Source organism: Eucyclogobius newberryi, unplaced genomic scaffold (assembly GCF_026437365.1).
Source record: "Eucyclogobius newberryi isolate DKJ021-1_F unplaced genomic scaffold, fEucNew1.0.hap1 SCAF_15, whole genome shotgun sequence".
NCBI classification, from domain to species: Eukaryota; Metazoa; Chordata; class Actinopteri; order Gobiiformes; family Gobiidae; genus Eucyclogobius; species Eucyclogobius newberryi.
Genome location: NW_027315779.1, coordinates 14,479,166 through 14,493,358, shown reverse-complemented (window position 1 = coordinate 14,493,358; position 14,193 = coordinate 14,479,166). Strand labels below are relative to the sequence as shown.

The window sequence follows — 14,193 nt, the reverse complement described above, 5'->3', positions numbered from 1 at the left end:
TTTTTTTTTTTTACATATTACTATTTAGTTAAATCTTTTCATATAGTGCAGTAATCGGCTTAGTGTACGATTTACAAAGATACATTCCGCTTCAGATTAGCCTCGTAAAACAAGACTTACACCTTCAGCACTGCCCTTTGTGTAAACATGTACTCCACAAACATGTCTACACCGCTTTTTGGACAGGAGTGACTCATTTTAATATATACAATCAATCAAACTGAGCGTTTGTCCATAGCAGTGCAGTGATAAAGGTAGAAAACCAAAAGCATTCTTTAACTCTTTTTTTGGTTAAAGCAAACATATTTACCAAGTGCACGTGCAAACAGTGCATCGTGCAAAAATGAGGTCAGGAGGCAATTTTTTCTCCAGCAGCAGAATACAGACAGATTGAATGAGGCATCTTTTATCTGGTTTGTCTAATTGGGTAAAACTGGGTCGGCTAAACAGGTACGAGACAATTATCCTTTACGTTCTCCTAAACCCACTATAAATATTGCACAAACACAATTGACAGTGTCTTTCTCTTCCGTCCAGCAAGACCAGCAGCTTCCAATTTAGTGAACCTGTGTCTTGAAGTTAAAAATGGTAGAGGGTTCAAAAGTGCTACTTTAAAGTGGTCAAATTAAGATGCTTGATTTGAACTGGTAACAAATGCTTATGGTTTATGGTTTGTTACATACATACACTAGTTTTCTTTTCCAGCTCACTATCAGGCCCTTTCTCACACCACTCCTCCCTGCCTCCCTCCTTACTTGGTCTTTTGGCTTTTCTCTCTCGCTCTTTGTCCTCTTGTGATTTGAATGGAGAAGTTGGACTGTGTGGTTCTTGCAGGGCCCACACAGGGGGCTAGACCTGTTGCTGGGGTTCCTGCTGCACCAGGAGCTGAAAGAGAAGAGGAAGAAGGTCTAAACACAGTGAGCAATAAACTGTTTCGGTGTGCAAAGGTCCGGCACTGGCTTCCACTGGCATACAGAGAGGAGCTGTACCAAGTCTTGAGGCTCACAGGTCCACTGGTGAGTAGGGGAAAGTTGAAATATTGTTGACTGTAGATTACACAGTGCATTGCAGACTGCACTTTATTGTTGAGACATTGAAACATGTAGTAGAGTTTTTTCCAAATAGTGTGAGTGAGTCTGTCTGTAATCTTAGTGCAGCCTCTCGAAGTTAGCACACGATGACAGTTGCTAAACATCTGATGGCAACAAACATTATAGCACGAGTAGCAAAGCACATGTTTCAAGAGCATGAAAGGGTCCACATTCAAGCACTGCTCTTATGGAAAAGGATGAATTTAAAAAAGGAGGAAAGTGTCAAATACAATCAACAAACTGCATGCTTGTAAATTGGTCATATATTCAAATTGGAGCAAAAACGGACTACAACTCATCCAATGGAAGTAATCTTATGTTAACTAAAAAGTAAATTTTTGTCCTGCAGGTGCTGTCTCGAATCCTCAACTTCCTTCTGCCATTTGTCAACACTATTTTCTGTGGTCATATTGGCAATGCAGAGCTGGCTGGATATGCACTGGCCTCAGCAGTATGTACTTTCAGAATGAACTACAACATAATGTGTCTCATGGCGCCACCATGCTGATATTATGACTTCCCAAATCTGTTATCGGTAAATGGTGAACTATAAGTAATGTTAGTAATAATGTGATGTAAGTAAATGTAGTAATGGTGGTGAATTGTGATGTTTCTTTTTACAAGAATTATTACATTAGGAACAAAGTTTTCTTTATTTAGTCAGGGTGCGAGAGTTCAGTTATTCCCTGATAGTCTAATCTTTAGCATTGATTTAGAATGAATGTGTTCACTTCCATTTCAGATCATTAATGTCACCACAAGTGCGACGGGCTGGGGTCTGGGTTTGGCCTGTGATACACTTATATCTCAGGTGAGTTAAACAGAGATACACTCAGGACTGCTCATCTTACTCCAGTTTGTGTTGTGCAGACGTTTGGCAGTAAAAACATGAAACGAGTCGGGATCATCCTTCAGAAGGGTTCAGTGATTTTGATGCTGTTCTGTCTGCCCTGTTGGAGCATTCTTATAAACTCGTACAGCTTACTCATCGCCATGCGCCAAGAGGAGGAGGTGGCCAGGTAAATCTGTAGTGTACACCAATAGCAAGAGTAGAGTTTAAATAACATCATCTTTTTGTTGCATTGGCACTGCGATAACTTTTGTTCAGAGGTGAATGTGCTAAAATGTGAAAAACATGTTCAAATCTATGGCTTATACATATGGATTGGTCCCAGCCAGCACAGTTAATTCCGGCATATAAATCAGTTTCCTTTTTTCAAGATATATCTGTTCCTTTTTTATCTTTATTTTTATCTTTTACAGAATAGCACAGCTCTATGTGATGATCTTTTTACCAGCTGTTCCTGTAAGTTACAATTTCATAAAAACATATTCCCACAACAGTCAGTAATATTAGTAAGTAATATTCTTTCTTAACAGTAGGTGACACTATAGCAATATACGTTTGATCATGCAGTACATGTTTTTAATCATTAAATACATACAATTAAAAAATAATCCTTTCATGATGATGAATACATTAAAATGAATTCAACAAAGTTAGACCCATTCAAAATATTGTCCCCAAAATAAAAAAGTTGACCAGAGTAGTATAATGAATGAGTTATTAATCATTAATATAATGCTATTTCCTGCTACAGGCCATGTTTATACATCAGCTGCAAGTGGCCTACCTACAGAATCAGGTAAATACAATTTGGAAAATATACATGACAAACGAGATACACTTTGAATCATTATTTTCTCTGTTTCCATCAGGAGATCATTATGCCTCAGATGTACACGGCTGCTGTTGCAAACATCTTTAACTTGGGCTTTAACTATGTGCTAATCATCAGCCTTGACTTGGGAGTCATGTAAGTCTTTAAAACATTTGGGGGATTTATGAAAAAACACCAACAAATATCATGAGAAATAAAAGATCACTTGCATGCATGTCTGAGTTGATTCTCTCACCAGTAATTTTCCTCAGGATATTCAAACTAGCAACGAATCGCACTGAACATTAGAATACTAATAAACATGATAGTAGTCTTTGACCCTCACGCAGCTGGACAAACTTCTTATTCTTTCATGTTGAGGCCTGTCCTGACCCTCCTTTACCATCTGCCATATGTCAATGTAATATTAGGCAAACATCACCTCTGTAGACAGCTGTTTTGTGAACTTTAAATTCAATCAACATATGTGTCGTAATCAAATACAATGCTAAGTGAAGCTGCTTGTTATAGCCATTTAAAGCATCAGCATTTGCATGGCTTAGTTAGGTTAGCACACAGACTTCAATGTCTTTTTCTGTTTACAAAAGGATGTTTTCTTTTTTCTTCTTTTTCTTTTTTCTTTGTATATATGTATTTGTTCTTATTGTTTTATGCAAAAAGAAGAAAGAAAGAACAAATATTTCCTCCGTATTGTTAGATCTAATATACCGGTAACGGCATTGGGCACAGAATACACCAGTTAGATTTCTTGTTGTCAAACTCTTGAAACGTTCAGTAAAAGTTGTGTTTTTTCCAGGGGATCAGCTATTGCCAGTGCTCTCTCTCATATCACCATTTGCCTGCTGTTATTTGGCTACATCAGGTGGAGAAGGTTGCACGAGAATACTTGGGGAGGTGAGGCTGGACTTGTTCAAAGGCCCTCTCATGGTCTTCAGTGCAGCTCACAGTGGTGTGTCGTTTCAGGCTGGTCCACTGACTGTCTGCAGGATTGGGGCTCGTACATGAAACTAGCCATTCCAAGTGTATTTATGATCTGCTTTGAATGGTGGGTTTGGGAGATTGGTAGTTTCCTGGCCGGTAAGTGATAAACTATGTACCGATTCTGTGAAAGAGAGAAGGGTTTTCTTTGCACTCAATTAAAATGGAAGGGATGGCAAAAATATACAAAAGTCATCATAACTAATACACTAGTAAAAAAACACTTTATTTTTTGTCACATAAATTACCCTATGTTTATCAGGTCAAACTGCACGACGGTCAAGCATGTCTCATCCTTATGATTTCCAAAAGAGTTTTCTTAAACTTATTAAAGGCGTAATGGACGATTTTTCGTCGAGTTGAGAATTCAAGCGGAACTCACCCCCGTGCGGACGCACACAAAAGCCTTGATGCTACATGTGCGTTTGTTTATTAGCGCGACGGATCACATCGCATCTCTCGTCTCCATAGATTTCCGTCTCTTCTGAGTCAGCTCGAACTGTCTTTCTCTGTCTTAATTTTGTCCTGTACACTGAGGGAACTATATTATAATAGATCAATGCGCTTAGACATGGGGAAACGTGCTGCTCTCCTGGGGACGAGCCAGAACGAGGCTGCAGGTGAGCGGTAGGTGCGTTCTATGATTGATACGTGGCAGGACTAATCGGCAGTCCACGCCACGAGGAAATGAGACTCAGATTTGGCGCCAAAAAATCGTTCATTCCACCTTTAATGTGGAAGCATTGCCATGCTTGAAAGGTCATTGCCAATACATAGTGTTGACAAGCGTCTCCTGGCCTGTATGATTTATAATAAACTTCTTCTGTTTAAGACATCCCGACTGTCTCCTGCCTTATTCTGTGGATTACCTGTAAAACAGCTGCAACTATTTTCAGGTGTGCTTGGTGAGGTAGATCTCGCTGCACAACATATCCTGACGGAGATTGCGACCATAATATACATGGTAAGAATTTTAAATAAAAATACACTAATACTTAAAGAAAAAGAAAATTAAAGACTGATGGAACTGACAATGACATCTGGGACACTACAGTTCCCTTTCGGTGTCCATGCTGCAGTCAGTGTGCGAGTTGGAAACGCTCTTGGGGCGGGAGATACAACCCGGGCCTTGGTGACCAGCAAAGTGGCTCTGGTCCTGTCAGGTATTTGCATGTCTCTAAGATTTTACTTGATATAATTAGTAAACATAAAATACTGATCAGGTATATTGTAAGACGACAGCAGAGATGTAAAGCTGTTTTAACTCAAGACAATCAAATACCGTGATATCACTGCCGCTCCACTCTCTCCCTCTCTCTTTCTCTTCCCCTCTCTTTCCCCCATCTCGCCCACTCTCAGCTCGCTGCCTCGCTCATGTTCGTCCGCCTGTTACAGCTTCCAAAGTCCACATCCCTCCAGTCAGTCAGCGCAGACAAATACTGCTTGTCCCCAGAGCTCTGCAGTGGCCCCAGACCAGCAGCAGTAGCAGGCCATAGGTAAAGTGCTGAGGGCCACAAGAACAGGAGACCCCCCAGGCCTGGTCCCCGTTTGGAGCAGAATCACAGACTGCAGGAACAATTTGGAAGTCATTTGGAGCTTTTAGCCAGTTATTGATTCACTGATTTTGAGCAAAACAGCTAATAAAATAGGCTAAAACGTCTGTAAAGTCAATAACATGAATTAACGCCGAGATGAATTCTCTTGAAAAAAAAACACAACACATAAATTCTGTCAAGTCTTCACAAAAGTTTAAGGGACTGGACGGTCGTCTGATGCGTCAGTGCACATTCCTGTGTGAGGCTGCAGCCATGGCTTCACTGGGAAAAGAAATAGGCCCTGGACTTTTTGGTCTGGACCGGCTCCCTATCCAATCACGCCTATCAGGCAGTTTAGAAACCAAAACAACTTTTTAAAAATTCTTATTTCTTCAACTGATCTTTTCAATAGGATAAGCGTACTATCTTAATATGTGGGTAGATTAATTGAAATGTAACTACGAGGATTTGGTGCTTTTTGGTTTTAGTGCATTTTAATTTATCTTAAAGGTCCCATAACATGCAAAATCGACTTTTCAGAGCTTTTAACCTTCTTACATTGCTATTTGTGCTTCATAAATGTACCCAGAGTATTTTTTTGATTGATTCCCGCAGTGTTTTGCTATATTACAGACTAGCTCCTTTCCTCAAATCTCCAAACTGACGGGGGGTGTTCACAGGACCGCGTCATAACCACAGGCACGCGTCATCATCCCCCCTCACCCTCCCCCCCCTCTCCACCCGCCTCCCCCTCCCGCCTGCCGCCTACCGCCTCCCGCCCCCTTCCCCCCCTGCTCCGCGCTGCTCGTGTCTCCCTACAAGCCCAGAGTTTTTCTGCTTCGATTTACGAGGAAACACGGTTCAAAGAGGCCCAAAACTTCATTAATGATATCACACTCTTTACTATTATCACAATGGTGAAGGTTGATGTGGCAGTTGATGCAGCAACCGGGACAATAAACGGAGAGAAGTTCTATCCGATACCAAAAAAACAGGAAATAAGAGCGCGATGGACATAAGACTTTTATATATATATATATATATAGATCTATAGATATATCTGTTCTGCGCACGCTGTAGAATAAACACCAGATTTATTTAGTCTCAAAGTAGTGTTGATCTGAAGTTCTATCGTTTCTCACTCACTCGCGCGGCAGGAGCGGCGCAGCGCGGAGCAGACAGCTGTGGGGCTACGTCACGGGTGGGCGGGGCACACACGCTCTCTGAGACTACGTCACGGGTTGGGCGGGGGAGCCAGATCTCTCTTCACAAGGGTGGGGGCGAATATCAAACCAAGCCGTTTGCATTTCCGGGTTGGTGAGGGGGTCCAAGGTCTGGGTCATATTTCTTAACTATTATGTTAAGGGTGTTGCACAACCCTTATTATTATCAATTATGTACTTAGGATAGACTATGAAACGTGAAAAAAAGCATGTTATGGCACCTTTAATAATGCTTGGCATGGCCGAAAATTTTGCCCTATTTATTGTTACTCACACCCAAATGCTTTAAGGCTGCATTAAAAAAAAATACATAGTATAAGCCAAAGCTATTAGAATAAAACAATGCTAGAACAGTTGATTTGTAATAGGTGTATAAATCCAAATGTAATTATTTAAATGTAATTATTTAAAAGTAATTACAACATGAAATAAAAAGTTTCCATCAGTTCCCTTTATTCGTGCCCCCAAACTGAGCTTGCACCTGGACCTGGTGCGCAGCAGTGAACAGGGGTCGTCCAAAGTGGTCCCTAAATACTCCAGGCTTCACTCAGACTTGCATCAGTACATCATGTTTTGTGTAACTTTTGAGGGTAGGTTTTGGCTCATTGGCAGAGATCATGTCAGCACGATGCGCATGCCTACGGAAACGGCTTTAATTGTGCTGGACAAAAATACATAAAATTTTTTTTTTTTTTCAATTGGCTGAACATGAGAAAACAGGAGAATATAAGGGGGGGTTGACATGGGTGACAACGGGCTGGGATATGTCTGTGGGCCTGCGATGAACTAGAGCAGAGCGAAGACTCTGCGTTGTCTTGAAGTCTGACTGTGACCGGTCCAGAAGTGCACCGGCCCACTGGGAGTGATGGCCAGTCGCCTAGCCATGTTTGATTGGCTGGCAACTAAAAATGCATTTTGCTTAGCGCTCTCACACCTGGTGCCACCTGGTGGCTAAACAATCAAATTAATGTCATTATAATTTAGAATGAAGGGTTAACTTTTAAAATTTCATTGTTCCGGTTTGTCCCCCTGCATTTGACCCATCCTCTATTGCCGTTGGGTCATCTTCTCAGGAAACGTGATCACCCAGGGACCCATCTCCAGATCTTTCTGTTAGGCTTGGTCAGGACTACCTTCATTGGAGGATTTTTTTTAACCTATGGGGTATGTTTTGGGGTTATATCCTACCTGTCCTGATTTAGAGGAGCCTACTTTAATTTGCTTAAAATGGATAGATAAGTAACCAAAAGGTGTGAATGGAGCAGTTTTTGCTTAACAATGTTCTGATCAATGTCAATCATTCTTGATCATTTACCATGCGTTTGTGCATATCACAGTAAAAACAATGCACTCTTAACAAGTGCAATTTATTATAATCCAAGCTTGTTCACAAAAATCAAATTTAGATTACTGTGAGTATTTTAAATAAATCATGACTAATGGCCAACATTACCCTAAAAGAGTACAATTTACTGGAAATGTGTCCAGTAGGAGCCACTGGGCTGCAGACCTCCCTGACTATAAGTTCCATATCAGACTGCTAAAAATACTTTATATTACCCTGCTTTTTACAGTAGGCAAAACTCATGCACATATTTATTACATTTTAAAAGCTTTGCATGAATTAATTGAAGTGACATGGAAAAGTGCCCTTTGATGGTAGAGCACCTACCCCTCATAATGTCATAATGTGCATTGATCCAGGAATACATTGTGTGCGTACGTGCGTGTGTGTTGGCACTGACTATGTTCATGAATCTTAATATAAAACCAAAAGATACTCAGGAGATGTTTTGAATATTTACTATTAAGACTTTGTTAAACAACTCAATTCTTATGCTCAAGGTTATATACAATTGGCCACTAACATGTACCATGAGATAATAGGTTCACATTACTCAGTTGTCATGATATGCCTGATCAGTGCACTTTAACATGATCTTTAAGTCTTTATTTTGTCTTTTACTCTTGCACTGTAGGGCTTCTTGCTGTGCTGCAGGGCATTGTTCTGGCAGGTTCCAAGTCTACCATTGGTTTCATATTCACCTCAGACCAGTGAGTTTTCCACCAACACACAAATGTAGATGTCTTTAAACTCTCTCTTTACACTATCATTTTAACTGCCAACAGGACCATTGTGGACATTGTCTCAAAGGGCTTCACAGTCTACATTTTTGTACAGTTCTTTGATGCACTTCTGGTCTGTTACAACACTATAAATGCATGCTTTTGTCTTGACTTTCACTTAACATTGCTGCAAGCACTGCAGTGGCTAGTTTGTTTCCTTTTTTCTTTTTACATTTTCTGTGTTTTTAGTGTGTTTGCTCAGGTATCTTTATTGGAGCTGGGGTGCAGAAAATTGCAGCCATGTCGAACTTGGTGGGCTACTATTTCATAGGTCTGCCAGTAGGAGTAGCACTCATGTTTTTTGCAGACCTAAGGATATTAGGTAATTTTAAAATCTTTTACAGTGACTTTTTACACTAGAGTGGGTATGGTATCATGCAAAGAAAAAAATTAAGGGGGACTTAATACCGGCGCCAGCCCTAGGCGGAAGCAAGGACGAAGGAGAACTGTTAGCCCTAACCCAGCTTATCTCATACACTCAATGAAATTATAAAAGTACAATAAAACAAACACTTTTGGTAAATGATAAAATAATATCCAAATTGACTCAACATAACAGATCATAAATAAACTATAATATGCAAATAAAAATACAGGTAACTAAATCTCTCCTACACGTACACACGCAGGTCGATAACATAAAATAATAAGTGCCTCCATACAGAAACAGTCTGCAACACTTGCAATCAAAATAGTATAATTTTGCATGCTACCTGCATTTTACCAAGCACCGGAACAGTTTAATTTGTCTAAATAAAGCTTTAAATACAACACGTGGCAGACTCATGGCGAAAATAAGACCACGTGAATGGTGCAAACAGAAATATTGTGCACTTTCACAAAACACTAAAAGATACCGTTTGTTCTGTCTCCGCATTTACACATGGATTTACTCAACAATACTTCAAGTCAACAATAGAACTTTTATGGTTATACCTGGGAAAGACGGAGGAGACGTGTCTGTCCTAACCATAATAGAGCCATGGTCCTAATAGATCCATGGTTCTAATAGATCCATGGTTCTAATAGATCCATGGTCCTAATAGATCCATGGTCCTAATACAGCTTGTTTAATTCTGAGCTGCGCCTGCGCCTCGTCTCTCTCTTGGAGAGCTTAGAGCACAGCACACTCTGCTGGTTGAATGTTCCCCAAAATAAAAGACACATTAGAAAAATTACAAAAATAGAGGGGGTGTCTTTTTTGCATAAAACTTCAAAATATTGCGTTTTTCAACCGATTACACTTACAGGCTGGTGGGTAAAGGGTACTTAGAGTGTGTTCACACTTATGTTATTGGGTCATAAATAAAGCCCATTTTAGTCCTGATATGGCCTTGGTTTGGTCATGTTTTAATCTAGTCCAGGTTTAGTTTTGGGTTCAGCCCCAAATTGTATGTAGTGAATGTGCAAATGTGAACACACCATAATCAACTAAACTGAGTACATGTTGTTTTAATAGCTTTGTCTTCTGTTCCTAGTTAATGTTTTTCCATTTTATTGAAAATGCTTTGTGGTCTGGAGTGTGTGCAGCTGCCAATGGCCACTACATTTGAAGAGGCCAGTGACATCACACTGCTCTGATTAGAGACCATTAGAGACACCTGCCTCAAGGGCGGAGTTCAAAGTGTTTATGGCTATCAGACCAATCACGCTCACGCTCCCCTTTAGTCCTCCAGTTTAACAGCTCATTTGGACTGTGGCTGCCGGCAGATTGAGGTGTTTAGTTTGGGCTGCTCGAATATGGCAAAAACCACAATCACGATTATTTGGCTCATAACTGCAGTCAACCTTATTTCAAATGATTACTTCCATGCCGTTGAGAAAGTATAGACCTGATATCATTTGTTAGTAATATCTATTTTGTGACACTTCTGTTTTCAAAGCCACTGTAGATTAGACGAGTTGCTGTGCCCAAAGTTTTGCGGGGTCAGAACGTTCATACATATCATTGACTACATTTTAAATAGAATAATAATTTAAGGCATGATTATACGTTTGATTGATTGTACAGCCCTGTGTCCTTCCCGTCACCCACTTATTTCCATTAAAATCAACCATTCTGAGAAGCATAAAAAATAACCCTTAAATAAAATTTGATATGAAAAGGATGTTATGGATTTATATCATTTTAGTTCCTTAAAAACTAAAATGTCCCTAATACTAATTGTTAGTGAATTTACTTTCAGCTTTTAAAATAATTGCCAAGACCCAACAAACGCTCAGTCAATCAGATGATCCCTCCAGAAACCAGCTTTTCTCATTCATATTCAACAAAGAAAATCTACACAGAATTTTAAATCTGAATTCCTCTGTGCAGAGCTTGTTTCTACTTATAATTGAAGTAAACCAGACATCAGAGTCCAAAATTACAGAGTCTCAGCTTCACAAAGGCTCCAGCCAATTGTGTGTACTCCAAAAGGTTCAGTAACAGCATCAGTTTTAAATGGGGCTCCTTTTTTCAAGCGTTTTAGGAAAAAATATGACATGCTTTTTTTCTCCCTTTTTTGGAATCCACTTATCTTTTTTGAAAACATTTTAAATTTAGGTCAGACAGTGAGAAGCTTTTGAAATCTGTAGTCATTTAGCTCTCAAACTATTGTGACCTGCATGCTAACATGGATTAATATAGCTCCCCGCAGTCAGCCATTTACCCCCACCAGAGAAAAGCACTTTGCTGTCCACTGCTGAGAATTGAGTGAGCCACAAATGTTTGTTATGAATGGGGGACACATTTCTAGATCTGACCTTGCCAAAGTCTATCCGTTTGGATTTAAGAGATCAGGGGAAATGTTGAACAAGTACTAGTTGCATTTACCCTGTGTCCAATAAACTTTTACAGTTTTATGGTGCCTTTTGTAAGCTTTCTTGGCTGGTTTACTAATTAGTTGTACGGACCTATTAATCACTTTCCTCCCATTCGTGATCACTTCTAGGTCTATGGTTGGGCCTATTGATCTGCGTCCTGCTTGAAGTGGGATTTTTCCTTTTTCTGATTTTCAAACTCAACTGGAAGAAGGTGACACAGAAGGTAAATTGCTTATCCTCTCTCATTCATCATAGGAACATTTTGAAGAGAGCACTAGACGCTTCGTGCAATGAATCGACAGTCTGGAATTCGATTTTACTACAATTCTTTGTTTATCTTGGGCAGTCAACTATATACATGGAATAGTAATAGACACAGTAGCCCACTTATTTTAAAATTAGAAAAGTCTCTGTAACAAATAGGAAATTGTTACAGCATATGGGTATCGGCTTTGTAGTAATTGTGGCTTCAGTAGTTGCACAGAAAGTAATAACGGCAGTAGTGGCATGGAGAGTATGTACCTTAAACTTAATCCCTAAGTAACACAATTTATTACTTTTATCCTTTTCCCACTAAAGTTGAATGGATAGAGTTTTTACTTTCACTTAAGGTTTGTGCTTTGGAAGTGTAATAGAGCATATATGGTATCTTCTAATCTCTAAATAACTCTGCAGGCCCGTTGTCGTGCTGGACAGAAAATACTTGTGACATGTAATCGGCCGGCGAGCGCAGTGCTGACAGAGGGAAACGTTTTTGATTCGAGCGATGAACCAATGGTAAGAGACCAATCGTTATGTGGACAAATACTAAGGCTTATAGATTGTCATTTGACGTCACGATCACTTGCAATTCCTTAGTTGGCCATTAGATGTCAGTAAAGTGATAGTGCAGCTACAAATGAGGAGCGAGTCTTTGTTGGGGTTGACGAGGCAGTCTGTCTATCCCACCTAAATATGAAGCCCCTAGGTATAAAATGGGCTTTAATACAGTAGAAGTAGTTGTACGAGTAATTGTAGAAATGATTAGCGTTGGGAATTATTAATAATAGTAGTGGTAGTAAACGCACATTAACAAAGCAAACATTAATAGGTGTAATTCAAATATAGTTAAAGAATATCATTGTTCAGCTTAAGCACAGCTTGGTTGCAGCCCAAATGTGGAGTTTACATGCCTCATCACCAGTTAAATGAGTGCTTTGATGATGACGTACCAGCATGGTGTCCTACTGATGCCTATATCCCTGTAAACTGAGATTTATATTTAGCAGCTCATGCAGATCCAGGTGGACTCTGAATGCAGGAGCCAGCTGGGTAGAGCAAATTAAACACTGAAGTGCACAGAATGGGAGCTTGAGCAATTTCTTTAACTATATATTTTCTGACTCATGAACAGATTTATTTTATTTAGGAAAACATTTATCGCGTTGTGAAAATAAATAATAATAATAATAATAATAATAATAATAATAGTTGAATTATGTATAATTGATCATGCTCTTATATGTTCAACTATACCATAGGACAGTGGTTATACAAGAAATATGCAATTGTATGGTCCACAAATATTGAGCTATCATTATTTGTTGGGGATTGGCTTCACATATATATGTAAATTTTAGGCTTAAAGTCCCCTCAACACTCAACAATCCAGTTTTCTGGGTTGAATAATCGCACCACCTTCTGAGGTTAATGTGAAAAAAATAACTGATGTATAATAAAACATATTTAATCGTGCAGAGAATATGTTAAACTTTGTGCTGTTTTTTGTTTCAAGAGGATAAAACCAGAATAATTCCCATGAACATTTACCAAAATTCCGGAAATGCTATTATCCTAAAAGTACTGCCTGCTGGAAAGAAATGATTTAATTGAGTGAGCCTGTATGAAACAAAAGCTGATCGGTGCTGAACTTGTGATCTTTGGCTAATGATTGCTTTTTTTTTTTTTTTAAACGCAGGTTGAGAGTGAGGATGCATCTAAAACTGATGGCTACTGTCTGACCAAAACTCAGAGTCAAGAGGCAAAACCTGTTTATGACATCAACAGTTCAACAAACAACAAAAACTCTAAAACGGAGGCTGCTCTGTCAGTTTCTCAGCTCATACTGCGGCGGGGATTCACGTTGCTGATTTCAGTCCTTGTGTTGTTGATAGGCATCGCTTTCTACATATCATTCCCACCTCCAGAGCTTCTTAAGCACTCACGGGCCAACAGTACACTAAACTGGGCCAACGGGACAACTCCTGCCCCTGTGGTTGTCATAACTCACTCTTAGCTTTGCTGTTGGGATATTCATTTCTAGGACCTCTACTGTGGCAGCTGTAGTGTGCATGGCTGAACAAGTCCGACATAAAGCAGCATCAAAATGGGTTCCTGAGGAGAGGAGCGAGACCGCGAGAATCAAAGTGTTTTCTACAAAGATGATCTACAACGATGATATATAAGAATATAAGAAACATTTACACATCCCTCGCCACAGGAACATGTGGGCAACAGACAGCAGATGTCTCCACACAGGTAGCTTTGAAACCTGAATCATGTTACAATGTGAAATATCATTGCTGACCCTAAATCTCTTTTCTTATGTTGGATTTAAATACTGTAATATATGTGAGAAAAAGAGAAATATACTGTTTATTATTTCCACTGGTTTTATTTGGTTATTGGTGCTAATGTGAGTGAATTACTATACTTGTGGGGACTTATTTTCATTGTCTTTAATAGACTGACACATGGTTGAGATCTTACATGG

The 14,193-nt window shown here is 39.5% G+C and overlaps 1 protein-coding gene across 1 annotated transcript; it reads left to right on the top strand.

Moving 5' to 3' along the window:
* The first annotated feature begins 706 nt into the window (after positions 1-706).
* slc47a1 (solute carrier family 47 member 1) lies at positions 707-14,083 on the top strand. Its single transcript, XM_072446114.1, has 17 exons — positions 707-1,016; positions 1,441-1,542; positions 1,834-1,902; positions 1,962-2,110; positions 2,355-2,397; positions 2,693-2,737; positions 2,811-2,908; positions 3,570-3,667; positions 3,737-3,850; positions 4,648-4,715; positions 4,806-4,914; positions 8,489-8,564; positions 8,640-8,709; positions 8,826-8,958; positions 11,570-11,664; positions 12,117-12,218; positions 13,399-14,083. The coding sequence occupies exons 1-17, from the start codon at positions 804-806 to the stop codon at positions 13,714-13,716; spliced, it is 1,902 nt and encodes a 633-aa protein (XP_072302215.1). The 5' UTR covers positions 707-803; the 3' UTR covers positions 13,717-14,083.
* Positions 14,084-14,193: the final 110 nt, after the last annotated feature.

Coding starts and splice junctions, on each gene's coding strand:
- slc47a1 (XM_072446114.1), top strand. CDS start 804: ATGGAGAAGTTGGACTGTGTGGTTCTTGCAGGGCCCACACAGGGGGCT. Junction 2,111..2,354: donor CAAGAGGAGGAGGTGGCCAG/GTAAATCTGTAG, acceptor TATCTTTTACAG/AATAGCACAGCTCTATGTGA. Junction 2,738..2,810: donor TGGCCTACCTACAGAATCAG/GTAAATACAATT, acceptor TGTTTCCATCAG/GAGATCATTATGCCTCAGAT.